The sequence below is a fragment of the Labrus mixtus genome, chromosome 8 (genome assembly GCF_963584025.1).
Source record: "Labrus mixtus chromosome 8, fLabMix1.1, whole genome shotgun sequence".
NCBI classification, from domain to species: domain Eukaryota; kingdom Metazoa; phylum Chordata; class Actinopteri; order Labriformes; family Labridae; genus Labrus; species Labrus mixtus.
The window spans coordinates 16,173,062-16,194,390 of NC_083619.1; the positions used below are offsets into that span (position 1 = coordinate 16,173,062).

At 40.1% G+C, this 21,329-nt stretch overlaps 1 protein-coding gene across 1 annotated transcript in view; it reads left to right on the plus strand.

Annotated features, from left to right (window-relative positions):
- The window catches only part of clcn2a (chloride channel, voltage-sensitive 2a), a 40,354-nt gene that overhangs the window by 15,360 nt on the left and 3,665 nt on the right, over window positions 1–21,329 (plus strand). Inside the window, exons 3-24 of the mRNA XM_061044687.1 lie at window positions 2,885–3,016; window positions 4,989–5,117; window positions 5,503–5,636; window positions 5,979–6,059; window positions 8,000–8,023; window positions 8,560–8,638; window positions 9,670–9,795; window positions 10,065–10,149; window positions 10,565–10,666; window positions 11,309–11,393; window positions 12,188–12,346; window positions 12,428–12,497; window positions 12,576–12,686; window positions 13,235–13,448; window positions 13,615–13,748; window positions 15,296–15,513; window positions 15,878–15,989; window positions 16,121–16,167; window positions 18,513–18,581; window positions 19,431–19,469; window positions 19,557–19,661; window positions 21,093–21,179. Of these exons, the coding sequence (XP_060900670.1) occupies window positions 2,885–3,016; window positions 4,989–5,117; window positions 5,503–5,636; window positions 5,979–6,059; window positions 8,000–8,023; window positions 8,560–8,638; window positions 9,670–9,795; window positions 10,065–10,149; window positions 10,565–10,666; window positions 11,309–11,393; window positions 12,188–12,346; window positions 12,428–12,497; window positions 12,576–12,686; window positions 13,235–13,448; window positions 13,615–13,748; window positions 15,296–15,513; window positions 15,878–15,989; window positions 16,121–16,167; window positions 18,513–18,581; window positions 19,431–19,469; window positions 19,557–19,661; window positions 21,093–21,179 (2,342 nt within the window). The remainder of the gene's footprint in view (window positions 1–2,884; window positions 3,017–4,988; window positions 5,118–5,502; window positions 5,637–5,978; window positions 6,060–7,999; window positions 8,024–8,559; window positions 8,639–9,669; window positions 9,796–10,064; window positions 10,150–10,564; window positions 10,667–11,308; window positions 11,394–12,187; window positions 12,347–12,427; window positions 12,498–12,575; window positions 12,687–13,234; window positions 13,449–13,614; window positions 13,749–15,295; window positions 15,514–15,877; window positions 15,990–16,120; window positions 16,168–18,512; window positions 18,582–19,430; window positions 19,470–19,556; window positions 19,662–21,092; window positions 21,180–21,329) is intronic.

Below are 21,329 nucleotides of genomic sequence, written 5' to 3' on the forward strand. Positions count from 1 at the left end.
TCGGCCGATACTATCGGCTGGCTGAATAATCAGTCGGGCTCTACAAAAGATTTTTCCATTAGTTGGGAAAATATCCCACATTAAAACTGATATTAAAATGCTCACTTTTAGATAGAAAAAGTAGAAATACAGTAGACACTGTGGTAGTCCTTGCATGCTTTTCACAAGTGAGCGAGCCCCTTTCCAGGATCAGTTTCTGCCTCTTTGCCCTTGTGACTAGTGATCTGATTAAAGCCCCATAAATTGCACCATAGGTGAAAGCCACTCTATATTGGCTCCCTTGCTGGCTGTAATGGCAGCCATTTAAAACAATCACCCTCAGATCAGGAGCCAGCCGGAGTGATTTGTGTGCAGGCCGTCTGCGTGCAGTGTACGCTCGTAGATCAAGAGGTGTTTGTATTTTTAGACTTGTCTTTAGATAGACGCTCAGGCTGGACAGGCTGTGCTGTTGTCTTGTTCTGTAAAGAGAGAACCCACAGTTTTGTTGGAAGTGGGAGTTTTTGTGTGTTTTTTTCGTCACATGTATCTACAGTATCTGTGTGGGAACATCATCTTTGTGGGTGATGGACTACAAGTGTTTCAGCTTGGAGCCGCAGCTTCTGAACAAGGCAGCCTACACATACTGTCAAAGGCTCTGCTGCTGGTCATGATGTAGCGCTAAAAACATGTACTACCTCACTGTGTTTATTTAGACCCCCAGAGTGAATCTCACTGCGGTATTATAGCTGTTACATTACTCACATATCTGACTCTCAGATACTTCAAGAATCAGCTTCAATATATCATAGCAAATGTAATATTTGGCTTTGCATTCAGTGGCTCTTATAGGTGGAAAAACATCCTCATTTACCTATTATAACTGATTACAGCTTGTTGGCTTCATGTGATGCAAGAATACAGGGATATGAGAAGTGCAGAAAAAAGTCTGGCATGGGTAGGATTTTTATTACGGGATCAAGAGCAGACATCTGTGGACACCACTGAGCCTGCGGATGAGAGTGTGAGCCAAGATGCACATGCAAGTATGTAGCTCTGCAGGTGCCAGGCGAGAAGAGAGAGAGACATAAACAGAGAAAAATAAGGAAATGGTAGGTTTCTGCAGGTCAAATTAATCCAATTAAAACCTAGATCTAGTGAAAAATGGCAGTCTAATCCACATATATATATATTTCACTTTTAATTGTAATGGGTGACTTTTTTTAATTTTATTTTGAATCTGTGATTAAATGGTTTGTCTGCAAATGTCTGTGCATGTTTATGTGCCTTTTTTTTTTACGTCCTCTGTTGGAAAGTTGCCATCGAGCAGGTGGCCTGGAGGCTGGGCAGCTTGACCGGTCATGCACACAGTTGTGCCCCACATCCCTCTGGACGCTCAGCCTCCACACTGTGACCTGAATCCTGAACCAGACAGGCCGCTGCAATGTCTGACTTCTTGTCATTTATTGTATTGTTTCTGGTTTCTTTTAATGACAAAAATAAAAACTAACAACATTGAAGATAAATATATACAGTAAAAGAAGAAGTTAAGAGAAAGCTCTAAGATAAAAGGAAGTTTTTAGTGATGATTTAAAAGTGGATCCAGTCTTGAATCCTCTGGCAGAGAATTTAAACACTTTCTCAGTAGCAAGGCCGTTTAAACAAGACACTTTATTTCACATGTTCCTTAATAGAAAATATGAAGTTTTCTGAACTTCTGAATATGTTACATAGTCACAGATGTGACACGTTTTTGAAAAGTATAGAAAAGCAGCATTTTGATGAAGACATGACCAAAGAAAAGGGGAGCAAAATGTGAATATAATCCTTTTTAGAAATAGTTTTGAGGCTTCTCTTCATTTTAAAGTTTTCTTTTGAGCCCTTATGAATGAAAAAAACAATAAAGCCTTTGAGCATTAACCAGGCAATGCTTGGTCATTTTATGGCCAAAACAATTGATATACAAAAAGGCTGATGTATTTGTACATTTAAACATGCTAACAGGAGATATCATTTGTATTTTGCTGAACAATGTCAGTAGTGGATTCAAACCCTTTTTTTGTGTGTGTATGGCAGGTACAGTTGGGGGACAATCAAAATGTCTTTGTCCAAAAGGATATATAGTATTAGTGCTTTCCTTCATCTTTTGTAAAATTGAATTTATGATGTTTTTTTTATTCTTTGATGCATCATGGTTAACAACAGAAAATAGTGTCCGGACTGTTTTGAACTGAAGAGATTTAATGTCAGATGAATGATGATGAAAGTAACTGTAAGTCCTTCATATTTAGTTACGATCCCTCTCCAACAACAAGGAACACAAACATTATCACTCAGCTGTTTTGCTGTCATTCATAGATCTGTTGCTCTCCTACTTTCTCCTTAATATACATACAAGTTATTGTCTCCCTTTTGAAAGTCAAACGAGTGTCTGTCACAACAGTAGCATTTTCCTGAAATATGGATCTGCTAAATGTGTTAGTAGCACAATTTCAGCTTCTCGAGGGACGAGCAATCTATGAATGCTCTGGATGTGGAAGTGAATTCCGGGCTTTGCCAATGTCCGCAGACAGACATGAAGAAATGAGTCCAGTGATGCTTCTTTTAGATGACCCAGCTCAGAGTTATAGATTATAATGTAATGGTAGAATTTATAACCATGACCTACCTTCATTTTCTCTTGATTCTGTCTTGTTTTGCTTTATAACAGGTCATACTAGATCCCTTATTGTTACCTATTTCTTTGCACTGACTCCGTATGTGTCATCTTTCAGAATGTCTCATAAAATGCTCTGAATATATTTAAAAGATATATATATTTTATTTATTAGACAGTACAGTAAAGCAGACCTTTATGATTCAGTCCTCAGGTTGTCATTTGATTTGATCTCCATTTCTGTTCCCTCAGTGTGTGCGTCTCGCTGTCAGAAGTTCCTGATCTCACGGGTGGGAGAGGACTGGATCTTCCTCATTCTGCTGGGCCTGCTCATGGCTCTGGTCAGCTGGGTCATGGACTACGCCATCGCATTCTGCCAAGAAGGTATGAAAGAGCCAAGGAGAGGGACGGAGGAGTCCTAGAGATAGAAGCGGAGTGAAAATAGACTGTTCTCACGGAGGCAGCCAAGTGGTGAAAGTCTTTCTGCTTTCAACTCAGCTAAAATGATCATTATACAGCTTCCTTTTCAGCACTTTCACAGATCATGTTTTAGATTCATTATCACGTAACTCAAAATTAAACATAAGCAATAAACCACATGTTTGAATTCAGCACTAATGTGTTAGTATGTGACCACCAATGTGTTGTGGTCAAGGCCGGTTCTAAGCTTTGAGTCGTAAGGACTCTGTTATTAAGTGCTTCTTTATTTTATTATTTCAACAACAAAAAAATGCTGTCATGTTTTCCATTGTGCTGAAAAGGTTACTAGCAAGTGTGGAAATTATTGTCCCCAATAGAAATGCAGGCTTACACACTCAGGCTCCCAGCTCGGGGTTGTATAAATATGGTCTCCTTAATCTAAGTGAATGTGTTTGCTAGCTTTCAAAAGCACCAGCTACCGTGATCCATAAAACTAGCTTATATATGACAAATGTATTGATTTTAGCCGACAGGTTTAAAACATGATGCTATTACATCATGGCACATCTGAAGTCATTGTTTTCATAAGCCCTTCACACACTGCGACCTTTCAACAGCACCATAAAAAAAAGATCCAAGGTCATTACGTCTTTATAATAAAAACACATTGAATCTGCAAAGGGGGCGTAATAATGCTGTCCAAGTGTGAGGCTTCGTTTTGCATCATGGCGTTCTGAAATGCAAGAGGCATGGCGTGTACACACACAACGGGAGCTTCACGTGCACACGTGATGACAGATCAGGAGAAGAACAACTTTGCTCCACCATTCTGCCTCTTCTGTGCGCTACTCATTGTATACGAGGTGCAAAAAGGGATGTAAAAATCTCGCCTCTAACTGGCAATAAGTGGCAATATGCCCAGAGTTCTTGTTGCGCTACAGACGGCTGACCACAATTTCCTCACAGGCCTCCGTTGTCTTTAATAAAAAAAATATTTAAAGTTGACCTATTATGCTGATCCCCATTTTAAAACTCACATTCAGTGTTACAATGCTGGATGCCCATACTAAACGTGGGCAAAGTTTCAGTTCATGGTGAAAACGTACAGTATGTTGGAGTAATCCCCGGATAAGCCTGCTGAGTTCACATACCAGCTTGTTCCCCGATATGAAACCAACAATGTGTGGTGAATCAGAAGAAAGTGAGCATGTGGGGAGGGGGGTCTTAAAGAGACAGCATCTGAAATGAACTGTTCCAGGTAGAGGCTGAAATGAGGGCTTTTACTGACGCCAGTACAAGATGATGATTTGAGCTTCAAATCATGCAAAGCTACTCTATAGATCTGACAGACTAACAACATGAAAATGATTATATTATTGGATCTTTAAGAGTTTACTGTAGGGCCTTAGATGCTGTGTAAATACAGCAATGTTACTTGTCATGTGGTAAATTTACAATGTCAGAATTGTTACTTTGCTTTTAGCCCTTTTACTCCAATTTTGAAATGTATCACCCACTGAGAGTTTCATGAAAATAACAACTGGTGTTAAAAGCAGGCTTTAAACAGTTGCATTTCTGGACATATCTGGATATTTCCCCTTGATCCAGGAGCAACTGCTCTGCTGTCTTTTATGTCCCGGTAAATTTGATAGTAAGAGCCTAATGACGAGTGAGGAGGAGGAGGAGGAAACTGAGCTGCTGAAAGAATAAAAATGCATGAATAAGGCAGAGGTGAGAAAATGAAAATTGGACAAAAGGTCACAGGGAGTTAATGGGGAGGAGAGGAATCAGATGAATACATTCACAGAAAATCTTCAACTAACTGGAAAAACTATCCTCAAATTCCTTAGTTTGATACCGCATTATACTGAGAAGAAGTTACCTTTGTATGCGTGTGTGTGTGTGTGTGTGTGTGTGTGTGTTTGTGTGTGTGCAGCACAGAAGTGGATGTATGGGGGACTGGACAGTAACTTGCTCCTGCAGTACATCGCCTGGGTCACCTACCCCGTAGTGCTCATCACATTCTCAGCAGGATTCACACAGATACTGTCTCCTCAGGCTGTGGGTAAGAGACGCACACACACGGACAAACATACACTCTTAGGCCTTTTATGCAAAGCCATATGTATTCCTATCTCTAATTCATAGTCACTGTTCTGTATTTGAATACTGTAATTGCCCCTATAATGCGGCATAAGTCCTCCAAGGACATGGTGCAGTACGCCTCTTTGTGGTCAAGTCTGCAGGATATCCATAAAATATACCTTTGATGCAATGTGCATACATAAACCTATATGAATATCAATCAGCTCCCCACTCCCCTCACCCTTCCCCTACTTGCTCCTCATTTATTCTCCTCATCCCGCTTGTCTGTAATTGCTTTCTTTCAACTCCTCTTTTTCTTTCGCTCCATCATCCCACCTGGCATCTCTTTCTTTTTTACTCTCTAGGTTCAGGTATTCCTGAGATGAAGACGATACTGAGGGGGGTGGTGCTGAAGGAATACCTGACTTTTAAGACGTTTGTGGCCAAAGTCATCGGTCTGACCTGCGCTCTTGGCAGTGGGATGCCCCTGGGGAAGGAGGTAAAGCCTTCTCTCTACATCTCTTTCCATCACAGTCTTCCTGGCTGTAAAAAAAAAAAAAGAATTTAAGATAGATTTCAGATTCACATTTTTCTATTAAAGGAGATTAAAAAATCGTGCTTACCCTGGTATTGTGCTTAAGTCATGGGTGTAAAATTAATCAGGTGACTTACTGCTAATGTCCCATTTTAAGGGTAATAATGTTTCTAAACCTAAATATAAGCAGGGATCATGTATAATGCCCCTGAACTGGAGTGCAGCATCCTCTTGTCTCTGCTAAAAGGGGCTTTCAGTCACATCTTGTCTACTAACATGCTCATATCTCTCCATTCTGCCACTCAGGGACCATTCGTTCATGTCGCCAGCCTGTGTGCTGCTCTCCTCAGCAAATTCATGGCTGCTGTCTTCGGAGGGATTTACATGGTGAGGATGGTAACTCCAGCACATTAAACACAGATTTTACAGGCACACAGACACAAAAAACTCTGATGACTTCAAAGGTAATCTTACCTGAACGTTCACTGGTAATCAATTTTAAATCTAGGATTGTATTTAGGGCTAAATCATAATTGTTATTACTTTTAAATATCAAATGATAAATGTATGTGTAATATTCAGAACTTTAATTATTTACAGAAGTTAGCTTAGTGTGCCGGGGGACAGGAAAAAACTGTCGCTGTCAAAAACAATCACAACCATTTATCTAACATGGGCGGCTTTAAGTGCTATTGAGGCATTTTTGACTAAAATAGGAGCTGCTGCTGATATGGAATGTTTTGAATCCAAATCATTGTTAGAGTCGTGCCGTCTTTCAACCGAAAGGTTGAGAGAGGCTTCCCAGCTCCCGAGTCGCATGTGGAAGTGTCCTTTGACCTGCGGTGTAAAAAGCGATTAGAAAAGCGCTATACAAGCTCAAATCCATTAACCATTCACCATCACGGTACTTCACATTAGGTATAAATATTAAGAGTTACTAAATTATGATATTAGATATAAAACTTCTGCATATTGTGTAAACTAATTGGAGGATGGAGCTACTCACCTAGCCTAGCTGCCTATCTTTATACCACACATTTGCTGTCATGAAGTAGTCCGGGTATGCTAAGCTACTAGTTGCTATTATTATTATTTTTTTTAACTTAAAGCTATTTTTTAAAATGCACTTTCACATCAGTACGCTGCTCAGTACAAACATGCGAAGGTTGCTCTTGGGGCCATCCGGGCAATAATCACGCTACTCCTCTAAGCGTTCCCACTCTTAACTTTTAGGCTGCCACTGCTCCATGTTCACATATGATGGTTTCTATGAAGATGTTTTTTTTTCTTCTGGTAAGGAGGGTTTTAAATAGTGAATTTTACTGGTGTGGATATATGTTGTTTAACATTTTTTCCAGTGGAAATTAATTGTAGTTGTACTGGAAATACTGTACCTCTAAATTCCATATTGATTGATTGATATCTTAATTTTGCACATGTTAAAAAGACAAAAGCAATGGAAAGTAATAAAGTGAACCTAAACAACTATAGCTATGTATTCATCATGAGTCAAACAGTTGAAGGGGCAGCATGAAGTTTACACTGACTTTTTCCTACCCCTTCTCCTTACTTTTCACAGCTAAAACACAAATATCTTTCCTGTGTCATATCTTCAGATGTCATGAGAATACTTCAGAAAGCAAAATGCCGTGCAGCAAAATGCTTCTTCTTTTTTTCCAAACACTTAAAAAGGTTTAATTGCCCCTCTTCCCCGTACTCCAGAGGCCAAAAAGAGAGCTTAACAACATTTTCCATCATGGGAATTTCTTGATCATTGTGTCTCTCTTTTGATTGGTCTTAGTATGAAGCTCTATAAATTTAACACAGACACATCAAACTCTTTTTCCCACCCCCAAATGTCTTTGATGTTTACTTGACTTTCTGCCGTTCCTAGGGCTCACACTCTCACCTCCACACATGTGAGACCACACCCTGGCCTTCTGTTTATTCCTGTTCTGGACAGTATGCTGTGTGCGTCTCCGCCATGCATCAACAGCACCAACATCGCCATCAGTGAGGAGGAAGATAGACTGCAGCAATGTGGAGAGAGAAACGCTCCTGTCAGCACTGTTGGAAGTAGTCCACGGGTTGACTATGTGGCTCTGTTAAACATAATTACTCGGAGGAAATGTTAATTCAGTTCACAGTGGAATCAAGACTGTGATTGCTGGAGCTCTCTCTCTGTCTCTGCTTGTGTGATTTTGTGTGGTTTGGATAATAAGTTGGATGTCTTCCAGTAGCGCCAACAAAAGGTAACCTCTACACTCGCACGGGTCACAGTCACGCGTATTTATGTCTGTTTGTTTTTCTCACTTTCACTGCTGAAGGAAGAGCCCTTTGAGGGAAGCAAGGTACGAATGCACGAGTCAGATAGCTTCTTTATTGCCAATTCCATCGTCATCAATAATCCATGCTGTCCATTTCAGAAGCTGAGATAGATTGATGCCTTTTCCATTCGTGTGCGCTGTTTGATGCTGTTCAGTGAACCGTCACAGCGACCCATCGATCTGTGTTACCTTTGCTTCTATACAAACATCTCATGCCATGATTTCAACACTCAATCCTGGCTTTTCAATTACTGCCTCCCGTATCCCACCACTCATAAATGCTGTCTTATTGAATTTGAAAAAACACAGCAGCAGCTTTTACAATAAAACTGTTTGCATTTGTAAACAGTTGGTGGCTTTGTCTTTCATGAGAAATACAATTGTCCTCTTCTGTGTGTTTGTGGCATTTGCTCGTGTCTGTACATTACACCTGTTTGGATTTGAGTGTGTGTCTGTGTGTTTGCTTGATTGCACGGCCATGTGTTTTTGTGTGTGTGTGTGTGTGTGTGTGTGTGTGTGTGTGTGTCTATCTGTGTGTACATCTTATTCTTTTTGGACAGAATGAGCTGAGGAACACAGAGATGCTGTCGGCTGCCTGTGCTGTGGGTGTTGGCTGCTGCTTCGCTGCTCCTATCGGAGGTAAGAAACACATGACTGAACCCTCTGATTGAATGCTATCTCATTATGTTAGAAAGTTACAGGGTCTAATTGGATGAGGAGAATATTTATCCAGGTAGCAGGACAGTGGATGCCACTCCTGGTCAGTCTATCAGTCTTGCTTTGAATCATAGCAGCAAAGTGTGCCTCAGCTGCTATTGAACAGACGGGTGTTAAATTCTGCACCAGTATTCGTCTCGAAGGATGTTTCAGATTGTTTTTGGTGACCCGGTGTCCTTACCTCTAGCACCACTGTAAGTTTAATAACATCATTTATCAAGCTTTAAAGGGAGTAAAGCTCATTGTTCAGCTGTCAGCCAAAAACAAACATTGATTTGTGGCTGTGGTTTTTGGTGAAAAAGCTCTAAAATCTAACTGTACCCAATACTTGATGAGGACCAAACACCAGACATACATAGTGCTTAGCTTGAGGACAAAGTGGAGGATTTAGCAACTCAAAAGCCAATATTTTCCCTCCGAAATTGGGTAGAGATCAAAAAAGAACTAAACAAGGGCAAACAATATTAGTTCAAAGGCCAGAAACACAACAATGGATGATTAATATGTTGCTGTTATCACAGACTGAAGTGTAAAAAAAAGCACATATCAACAAAAAAAAAATGTTATGTCAATTTTGTTTTTATAATTGTTTTGTTTATACACACTTATAATAAAGTGTGTAAATATTCACTGTGTCAATTTTGTTTCATCAACATCTAAAGGTCACACTGTGTATTTTGGAAAGATGTATCATAAACTACAGAAACTTTTTTTTGCTCTCAGTGGGATGAAGTCTTTTGACCTTAAACATGTTTTAGTTTTACTTTGAGTGAAAATAAATATAAGCATGTTATTTTTGCGTTCAGAAAGATTTTGGACTGTAAACATAGCTATTTGTAAAATGTGTTTAAAAAAGAATGGTACAGAAGTGCTTGTAGATGTGAAATCCTCGTCCATTACTTGAATGAAGGCTCTGTGGGAATGTCTCATGTGTATTTATTACTTTTGTGCAGGAGTGCTGTTCAGTATTGAGGTAACATCAACGTTTTTTGCTGTGAGGAACTACTGGAGGGGCTTCTTTGCTGCCACCTTCAGTGCCTTCATATTCAGAGTGCTGGCAGTGTGGAACCAGGAGGAAGGTAACATTCAACATTCAAAAGTCCATCTTTTTTTTATAGCTACTTTCTTCTTAAAATGAATCCCTATGTGGATTTGTTTTTCATCTGATGAATTCAAACTTTGTATATCATGTGGTTTGAATTTATAAAAAAAATGTATACAACATAACCAAAATGCAGAAAAAACTCAAATTGTAGTCAGTCCCTTTTGAACGTCTGTTTAATATCTCTAGCTGGCATATTGTAGTATATGGTCTGCACAGATTCAGAACAATCCCCTCTCTCCTCAGAGACCATCACTGCTCTCTTTAAGACACGTTTCCGTCTGGACTTCCCGTTTGACCTTCAGGAGCTGCCTGCATTCGCCATCCTCGGGTGAGTGGGTTTCTTAGGACTGATTTCACATTAAACTGATCCCAGAGCAGTTTGGCGCCTGAGTTACCCAAGAGATCTGAGCTCTGAAAAAACCTTGTCCTCCTCCTTGGTCTCCCATGGAGAGTCTGAAGGTTGATTTTTATTTGATGAATGGGGCATGAAATTAACTTTTTACTCTGCTGATTGCAATTTGAGACTGTGTCCAGATCACTACATACCAAACATTTTAATAAAAGACAAATACATTTCTAATGTGAAAGAGCCCACAAAGATCGACTAACTCATCCTGATTCAGTGTAACTGTAGGTTTTTCAGTGGCAGTGTGATTCCTTCTCATTTTAGCTGGGTTTTTTTTGTACCAGGTTGCTTTTTGTGCTCCCTCTACAGACCAGGATGTGTTTTTGTCTGTTTGTAGGATTGCCTGTGGTTTTGGTGGGGCACTGTTTGTCTACCTGAACCGGCTGATTGTGGAGTGCATGAGGAAACAGAAGACCATTAACAAGTTTTTGCTGAGAAAGTAAGTATCTGCAGTCAATGTTGTCTTAGAGATATATAGATAGTAAGGCAGGAGACACTTAGCTTAATCAGCCTGTGAACTCCTCTCAACTTCAATTATAACATATTATATCCTATTTGTCTTAACAATTTTATACACATTAAACAGAAGTGATATAAACCCTCTTTTAATGAATACGTTAAGCTGTTTTGCAGATGCACAAAACGACAAAAAAACCTGTGAGTTAGTGAGCTGCCAGATGGGCCTTTTTAGCTTTTGATAGAGTCAGGCTTCCTGTCTTGATGCTATGCTAAGCTAACCGCCTGGTAGCTGGAGTTTCATATTTTTTCAGCCAAGATATGAGGAACTTCTCTTGATGTGCTCATCTAAATCTCTGCATTTTAATCAGTTATACTGTAAATAGATCCAAACAAAAGCAAATTCCTGCTCATTTGAGCCTAGATTTTTGTTTAAATTGTCCTTGGTGTCTTATGTCACAATGTTAATAGAGGTATGGGAGCTGTAAGTAAAGTTGTTATATGAATTTGGTTGATACAGCTTCACAATGTTTAGTTCTTCTCACCTAAAAATCAAGTATGCACAAACAGAACAGTGTGACAGGCACACCCATTAATGACCCCACAGTCCATCTCTTCCTGTCAGGCGTCTGGTGTATCCGGCTCTCGTCACCCTGCTGGTCTCCACACTCACGTTCCCTCCGGGCTTTGGACAGTTCATGGCTGGACAGGTGAGAAAATACTTTCACACTCTTAAGACAGTACGAAAGCATGCCGGTAGAAGATTGATGATGATTTTAAGTGAGAGTAGGTGTCAGGTTAAGAGTTATTTTGTGACCCCATTATTAGATGGAAAAGGCAGTCTAATAGCTGTCATGTTGCCTACAGAAAACTGATGTGTCTTGTCACAGCATTGGTATCATTTAATAGTTAGGCTTTTCTACCCACGCTTCTTAAGTCATGATTGGTAACAGTTGAGTTTTAACAGCTTAATACAAAACTTACTAGATGCAACATTGCGGTATTTTTTTGATTGAAATATAAACCAGAAGAGAGCCTCCGATTCAGATGAATTGGATGCAGCCATAAAGTAGTTCAGCTGTTAGACTTTGACATTTGCCTAAAGGGTAATGTAAAGTCTGAGTGTTATCAAGCAGAGATGCAGAGCATCATCCAGCCTCACCAAAATAAAAATAAAACATTTTTTTCAGTCTCTGCTTTTACTATTAAAAGGATAAAGACCCTAAATCGAATAATTAGAAATATGTCTTTTATTTTGTTTCTTTTCAATCCAAGTGCATGGATTACAAAAAAGCCACTTATTTCACCATGGTTATCAATTCAGTAATATCATCATGCAGGTTTCATTCATTATAAACAATCTATGAAAGGGGAAAACTGAATACATCAACCAATATCAACCAATTGTTGACCTTTTGTGACCAACAGGGTCTGTACGGTTTTGGGGGGGGGGGAAAGTGGAAACAAACATTCAGAAACTTTTTTTTTCTTGTTGACCTGTCAGCTGACGCAGCACGAGTCCCTGGTCGCACTTTTTGACAACCGCACGTGGTGCCGACAAGGCGTTGCAGAGGAGTTCGACTACATCAGCCACCACCATCATGCCTGGAAACATCCCCAGGTCAATGTCTTCATCACACTCATCCTCTTCATCGTCATGAAGGTAGGCTTTGGACTTAATGTCTAGAAAATATGAAGGATGTTATGACTTTTTCTGGTTTGTCTCACACACTCTCTGTTTCAGTTCTGGATGTCCGCCGTAGCCACCACCATGCCGGTTCCATGCGGAGCCTTCATGCCAGTGTTTCTCATCGGTTAGTATAATCTGCTGTTTCTTTCTCTATAATTGTGGGAATACTTTGAAACGTCTCCTCTCTCTGTGTGATTGCCAGGTGCAGCATTTGGTAGACTTGTAGGAGAAGTTATGGCAACCATGTTTCCTGATGGAATACATGCAGATGGCAGCGTATACCCCATAGTTCCTGGTGGATATGCTGTTGTAGGTGAGTTTATATCCATGGATTACTGCTTTATATTGATTATACGGGCTTGCTTTAAGTCAGTATATTTAGACATATACTGGTATTTTTACACTGTGTAGTTAAAGTCTAATTTGTCTTCACATCTGATTTTCAAGCCACTTCCTCTCTCTCATGATTGAAATTGTTGCCGCTGCCAACCTGCAGCCATTGTCATCACTTCATATCAGCTAAAAATGTGACTGATGAAAATTGATCCCACTTGAACAACACTAAAAAAAGAACGTAATTGAATTCAAAGCTGCCATGGTTGCCCCTCACTCAGTTTCTGTGACAGGAATGTGTAGGTTTTATGAATTAGAGTGACATCCTGCAGAACATCTTTCATTGTGATTCGTTGCCTTGCAGTAAACTCTTGTGATTAGTAATGCACAGATATTGTTGTACATTTATAAAACAGATGACTGATTGATCAATTCCTTACTCAATCCTTTTCCATTAGCTGTGTGTGAGTTAATTTTTAAAGTGAGCAGACAGTAAAAATATTTGTCTTTAATTCACTTCCTACGCAGGTGCTGCAGCATTGTCTGGGGCAGTCACCCACACTGTATCCACAGCGGTCATAGTGTTTGAGTTGACTGGTCAGATCTCCCACATTCTGCCTGTGATGATTGCTGTGATCCTGGCCAATGCCGTTGCCCAGTCGCTCCAACCATCGCTTTACGACTCCATCATACGAATCAAGAAACTTCCGTATCTGCCTGAGCTGGGCATGGGCCATCACGAGTGAGTCTATGTTTGCTGTGCTTGCATGACCCGCCAGTTTGTTTTTTCTTGAATGGACTGAGTTGTTCCATGCATCTGCATGTTAGCATCTTGTTTTCTTCCCATCTCTCTTGTTTTTCTCACCTCCACCTCCCTACTCACTTTAACTGTATCCTCCATCTTGCAGGAAGTATAATATCCGTGTGGAGGACATCATGGTCAGGGATGTGCGCTTCATTACTCTAAGCTCTTCCTATCGAGACCTGCAGGAGATGCTTCTGACTGGTCAGCTCAAAACACTGGCCCTGGTTGAATCTAGAGGTAAGCACAAGGCAACAAAAAAAAACCTCTTTTTGATTTACCATATTCTTGCAGCAGCCATTCTCCCCTGATGGTCACTTGCAGAAAAGCAAGCTTGAATGATCATTTAGTTTTATTGCTCCCTTACAGGATGCAGGTACTTGAAACATGAAGAACCTTATATATTTTCATCATTACACAAATATGTTAGCATCCAACTACCACTCTCTAGCCAATACAACTTTGAGCTCACAGATCAGCAATGCTTTTTATAGCGTTTTAGCAAGTGATGCCCCTCTTCTTGTATTGTATGACTCATTCATTTTGTGATGTAACTCATGAAAGGGTAAGGTTTGCTAGCTAATATAAGATACGTGTGTTACTTTAACCATCGAATAGGAGGTTTCACCTCTAATATTGTATTGAGTAGCTTATCAAACCTCAGGTTAGCGAGCTAGTTTCAAGATAGCTAGCTAGTATGGCTGTAGCCTCGGAAGTAACACATTTTCTGTCGTATCGTTTAACTCATTAAACACTCAAATAGGCCAATGAGTACAAGATCAGCTCGCTAACCCCGTGACCTAACATGTGACCAAGAAGTTACAGCAGCAGTATAACATAACAGCATTTGAGCTTTCAAACCATGCGTGTGATTTCAAAAGAAAAATCAGTATGGTCAATATGATACAGAGCTGGGTATTCTGTAGCATAAGCACTGTGTAGCCGTATCAGTAGCCTACCTTTTAAAGCTCCTGTGAGGAGTTTTAGATGGTTATGTAACGGACGGAAATTAAATCTGATGCCTCTATATGACCTACAAAAGCATAAGGGACCATCAAGAGGACATCAGTTCAGTCAATAGCTATTTTTATTGCCTTATAACGCTGCTGCTAAGTAGGTGTCATACATTGACAGCATGCTAAAAAAAACAGCCTTTATTCACGTTTTTTATGTAAGAGATTCACATTGAGTCATATGTTTGACTATTAAAAGCAGTGGCGGTGGCTGTTTTTTTTTTTTGATTGATCTTTGGTGGAGCTAATCTACATAGTGATGGGGCTCAAATCAATGTCAGAATAATAATTATGACTATAAATTAGATTTATATAGCGCTTTTCTAAATATTTAAAGATGCAAAATCAGCTACAAATACCAAACATAAGGCTATAAAGAATGCACTGACTCCTTTTGACATGGAATATTACACCAAGAATATGTGAAATACACTACTGCATGGTATTTCAGTTTGTTTGTTGTCAGGCACAACTGCCAGCTACAACCCCCCACGGTGCGCATCGCATGTCAGTCTACTTACAGAGAAAGAGAGGGCATAAAATGCGACAGTTTCCATATTTCACAGTCAGTGAATTTAACTTCCCTGCCACCACTGCTGGTTAAAAGAAAGAAGGATGAGATTTTTCATTACAGAATAATGCCACTAGCGTGTATAGAACAACACCAGCAAAGAGATACTTTGAGAGATATGGCGTTGTCAACATTTATGAAAACCCTCTTGTTCCCTTACAAGTTTCCTGTTACCTATAGCTGCCTCTTTTTTTCTCTCTCAGAGTCCATGATCCTGCTGGGCTCCATAGAGAGGCTGCAGCTCCAGTCTCTACTGTCTCTTCAGCTGGGCCGCCAGAGGAGGCTGGAGTACCTTCACCAGCTGGCCCAAGACAACGGCACCACTGATCATCTTCCCAGCCTGACCACTGACAGCACCCCCAGCTCTCCTTGTGCACACACCCACATAAACGCCAACACTCGCCAAGTGGTGCGCTTCCTGGTGAGCACCCAACAGGTGTGAGAGGCGTCCGGGGGCGCCAGGGCTGGGCTGGGGCTAAGTCTGGCTTGGGTTGGGTTGTAGAAGTAGAATCAAGTTGACACAGCATGTGTGAAGCATGTAGCAATAGGTAAAGGCACAGATGGGTTAATTTTTGGACAACTGTTGTGGTAAGTGTTGAAAAAGTGTTAGTTTCTTTCTACATCTACAATGTTAACACATGTCTTCTGTGTCTCTGTCGTCTGTGCCCTTACCTGTGCTGTCCTGTTTGTTTCCGTGCCTGTGCTTGTATTTGTCTTTGTCTCTACTTGTGTGTGTGCATGTGTGCTTCTGTCTGGCTTTCCCTGTTAATATTTTTTCCATGTAGATCTCCACAGAGGAGTCTTCCTCCTTCAGCCCAGTCGTTTCCAATGTTCAGCTTCCTCTGAAATCTGCTTTGAAAACGGTGTCTGCCATCAGCGACACAGAGACACCAAATAGTATGTACATTACCCTGCTGCAAAACACACAAACGCGCACAAAGAAAATCACGAGAACAGACAAAAACTGATTGAAAAAAGTAATGTACGTTGAGTAAATTGAATAACAATTGCTTGCTTTTGTCCCCCAGGCTCTCAGACCCTCTCCTGTGCAGAGCATGACAAGGAACTGCTGGAGGTGAGAAAGAAAGTAGGATGTAATCTTTGTGTGGGTGCAACTGTGCTGTATGAATGTGACACTTATTGTATTCGTGGGTGTGTGTGTGTGCTCTCTCTGAGTCCACGCATAAAGCCGCCCGCCATCGCTTCCTGCTCCTCCTGCGTACAGGCAGGCTCTTCCCACAGGCAGCAGGGTTTTCCTGTGTGATCTCATTCTGTGGTTGTGTATTTGGCTTTAAAACTTCTGAGTCATGGCCCCCCTCGCTACACAACACATTCACTGCCAGTCAAACGCTTTCTTTTAAACATCCCACATTCAAGCATTTTTAGTTGAGCAACATGTGACGCTCTCATACAGAGTGGTTGAAAATGCTGTTTATTTTATTGCTTACAAACGGGCCTTTATCAACTCACTGTTCAGTTAGTCTGAAATTCATTTTGAAAAAAATAAAACGTTTTTATAATATTTATTTTTGGGGCGTTTATTTGATAGGACAAATGTAGACAGACAGGATTTGTGAGAAGAGAGAGTGGGAGATGACACGCACTAACCGGCGTCAGGATCGGGAGTCGAACCTGCGACAGGCGCAACGAGCCTACTATTCCAACTGAGCTAAACCAGGGCCCCTACAATCAAACTTCTCATGACACAAGTGACAATCACAAGTCAACCTCAAAAGTACACAAAAGGGGCTATGTTTGAATAGATACAATGATGTTTTCAGTAACAGAAACTGCCTTTTCTTAACACAATTTCTCATTCTTGTTACTGAACAGTGCTGATGGTCCAGAGCAAAGGTGTCTTCAGACAGTCTCAGAGGCAGAGGAGAATCAAAATACAATAAAAGAGGGCATCAGCTGAAAGCCTTGATGTATTAATTACTAAAAAGTGACATACTGTTGTTTTGATTGAAAGTATTTAATTATTTGACCTTGTAAGTGAACAAAGGAAACTATCTATCAACCATTTAGAGGCACGTACTGTAGATACTGACTTATTTTCTTGCATAGGGCTCCACCAGCACCTTCTGTGTTTTCTTTGAACATTTCCAGTGACCCGCTAAAGTCCTAGCATCTCAGTAAGACCGTACTGTGGTAGAGTGATGCTTTGGGCTACATGCTAAAGCAATCTAAAATGTTTACAATACAAATGTTAATACCCTGATGTTAACAGGGTAAAATTGTTTAACATGATAAAATTAGTTCAGTATTTTTATTTTTTATTTTATTTTTTTTAGATTTCTTTATTTAAAGAACACACATTAATTAACAAGAGCAACAAAGTCACACATGTAAATGTTCCAGATTTAGCCATGCAGGCTAATTTTCATCTGCAGTCCCTGGCAGGTTGATGACATTTAAGAAAACATTAAACAGCATACAGGAAAATGCAGCACAAAAACATAGACACAAGAACACATAAGCATAACAAATTAAACAACACATACGCATGGAAGCAATTGATAAAGCAGCACACAGACATAAAATAAAAATGTGTAACATATAGCACATTTAAATACATGAGCATTTAAACACAGACAAAAGCACCATGCACAGACAAGGAGCATATATAAACACAGACTACAAGTAAAGACAAAGTACATTAATCCAGATTATGGCAGCATGTCTGATTTTTGACTAGCCATTGTTTTATAGATTTAGAAAAGGATTTCAGAGATGTTATGTTCCTTAGTTCTGTGGGTATAGTATTCCAAGTATGTGCTGCTCGATAAGAAAAGACTGACTGCCCAAAACTACTTTTTTTACATGGAATTTTACAATCCCCCGCATTTGATCATGCTTATATTTGCTAATATGCAGCTAAGAATGATAGGAATATGATTGCATTATTTTATTATTATATTTTAACGATTTATCAAGGGATCAATGTTTTATCCACGTTACACTTTATCATTAGGGAGACATGAATTTTTCAACAAATTGGAGTTCTTATACATCTAGTAATTGTTCATAAATAAATATTTAACAGTTTAGGAACTACTGCTTTGTAAAGCTTGATGGAGGATGGGAAATGCTGATTATGAAGTTTGTAATATTGTTCATGATAAGGGAAACCTAGGGGATTAAACAAAAATGCTTAATGTGGTGTGTTAAAAAAAAAAATCTATCACCCAATGTTGCATTAACATTGGCTTCCTTGTACAGACTTTGTGCCTCCATCGTCATTAGTGGTGTAGTAATTATATCCTTTCAGCAACATTGTGCTCACATCACAACCACTTCTCCCTGGGAGACTTGGATCCAATGTTGCCGTGACACCGTGGAAGGGACTAAGACTGTCCGGTTGTGCTGATGTGGTGTTAATGTTGTGCTGTGTTGATGCCTTTTCTCCCAACCTGGAAGAGCCCGGTTGGGCCGGCTCCTCCTGAAAAAAGAAAGCCCAAGTCCAAACGTGTGAGGATCTCCATGGCGGTAAGATTGTCTGCCGCCTAGCGACTGTTGCTAAGTAACCGTTGCCTTGCGACACACACGTAGTGAGTGCTGGACCAAAATATTTGTAGAGCACAGACCGAAGCATCAGAGTGGCTTTGCAGAGAGAGCGAGAGCAAGTTTGTACCTCTCAGTGTGTGTGTGTGTGTGTGTGTGTGTGAGAGAGAGAGAGAGAGAGAGAGATGGGGCGAAGTGATAAAAGGTTTGATTGCCTTTTTCATTGGTCTGAACCAAATGTTTCTCTGATGTCTAACACCGTTCTGTGTGATTGTGTAGGACATTGTTTTGTTTTTTGTTTTTTTTAAGTTGTTCACAGTTAATTTTGTCATTGGTGTTGTCAGTATGATTTTCTGGATAACGGGTCACTGTTTGACCCATAAATCAAACCTTCCTCTAACCTTTATCTCAGAAACTCTGAACACAAGTACTCAGTGTATTTTAGCATACTGAAATAACACCAACAAACAAATCTTATTTTTGCATTTTTACAATGAGCGGAGACTCTTGACTTGACTTCACTTTCTCAATAAATGAGAGCTTTATGTTAGTTGTGACCTTTTTTTTTTTTTTTTAGCTTTCTTGTCCATGTTTTATGTTTCCTTTTAATGAGACTGTTAGTAAGAATGAGGAAAACAATTATGGGAGCTTATTCCTCTCGTGTGTACATATACTTGGCCAATAAAGCTAACCTTGTTTCTGTTCCTCAGATTGCTTGCTGTATCATTTATTTGTTGGTGTGATATTTATTTAAAATGTATTTAGTGGTGGAGTCACACATCTTTGAATGGACTCAAAGGGACTATGTATGTCTCACTCCTTTGTTTCCTTTAGGACTCGGCTGAAGTGGAGGACTGTATGACTCCATCAGAGGTGAGACAACATCAACATAGAATGAGTTTTATGATGATTTTATGATCTAAAGTCTTTGAAGTCCCTTGTTGTTTCTTTTTATTGCAGATAGCAGAGTGGGAGGAGCAGCAGCTCGATGAACCGGTGGATTTTAAAAACTGTAAGATTGATCCTGCCCCTTTCCAGCTGGTAGAGAGAACATCTCTGCATAAGGTACAGTATCAGAAAATCAGCTTTGACCACCCTTTAGAATAAACCAGAGTTTTTCACCATAAATGCACATCTCCCTCGTCAATCTATTGATGTTTTTGATATTTGTCTCCGAATCACAAAAGCAGGAATGACGTAAGCTGAAATTGAAAGAGACAAGTAAATTCTATCAGTTTTTGAACTTGGGTGCAGTACTTGCAGAAATGTGTCAAGTTACTGTCCATAACTGGCTGTGCGTCACTGCAGATGGCAAAGAATGCAGCGTCTGGGATGACTCACGATGCTTACATGTCTCTTTTGCCTTCTGTTGACTTCTTCAACAATGTTTTCAGTGACCAACAGTTCAGTAGATGCTTTATGAAACGGATCTTTGGCTTGGTCCCTTCTCTGCCTTGGAGTGTTATTTTAATCAACCTCAAAAATGTCTTCTAAAACCCTAGAGCAGTACCCAGATGTTCATATCATAGATTGTGGCAGCTGAAACTGTTTACTATCAGTTACTTCTTCTGTTGTGCTCACCCATCACTACTACACATTTTCATTGACCCAGTGCACCTGAAATCAGCTGTTCTGATTATGTTTGTGTATGAAGGCGTGTGCTTCCCACACAGAGCGTACTCTCAGTGAAGTGTTTGTTATACAATCATTAGGTCATAGATTCTATGCAAGAGCTTCTCGTACAACACTTACACAGATTTTGTTTTGATTTTATTTTTTGCATCAGCCTACATAAACATACTTACGCACTCTCATCAGGATCCCAGCAGCGCTGTTTTGGACATATTGGCACTTCTGCAGTCTCTTGCGCGTGATCCAGATGAAAAGTGCATTTCAGTAGTCCAGCCTCGAGGAGACAAATGTGTAGGCGAGCTTCTATGTGTCCATTAGGGTGAGGGACAAAGGTCTGCAATGTTCTAGGTGGTAGAAGGAGTGTTTCTAATGTGGGCCTAACAGGTGAAGTAAAAGTCCACTCTTACACCTCGGAAAGTGACCGATGATGACTGGAATGTAATGGCCAGTAAAGATTATTACTGGTTATGTGGGATGATTGTGGAGTGCAAATTAAAATAGCTTACGTTTTTAAACTGTTGAGTTGTGTTGTTGTTGTTAAACTTCAATCCCAGCCAGATGTTGAATTAATCAAAACCTCTGAACGTGAATGTTAGCCAATGACACTCACCATCTTTCTTCTTACTGAAAGGAGAATGAGAGAGAGTGTCTCAACTGCTTTCAGTTTCACCTTCATTTATAAAAACTGCAAGCAAATGGTTGGTTGGTGTCCAAAAGCGTATTTTGGGTCCACTGTCGCAGTGACCATATCAAAATTGAAAAAAAAAAAAACATGCTGTCTGTTCCTGACAGAGAAGGCTATATGACCCTAAAATACCCCTTGAGTCTGTTTCCAGGTCATGATCCGTCTCTCCTCCTCCACAGACTCACACCATCTTCTCTCTGCTCGGGCTGGATCACGCCTATGTGACCAGCATGGGACGCCTGGTTGGAGTGGTCTCTCTGAAAGAGGTATGCATGTGTGAATGTCCTTTAGTTATTGAAGCTTCTCATTTGATCTGTCATTCTGTATATATTTATCTTCTTGATCCCTTTTCCTGTTTCTCTTCTTTTTTTTTTTTACACGTGTTCTACGCTCTCTGGCTGTTTTTTTTCTTTCTG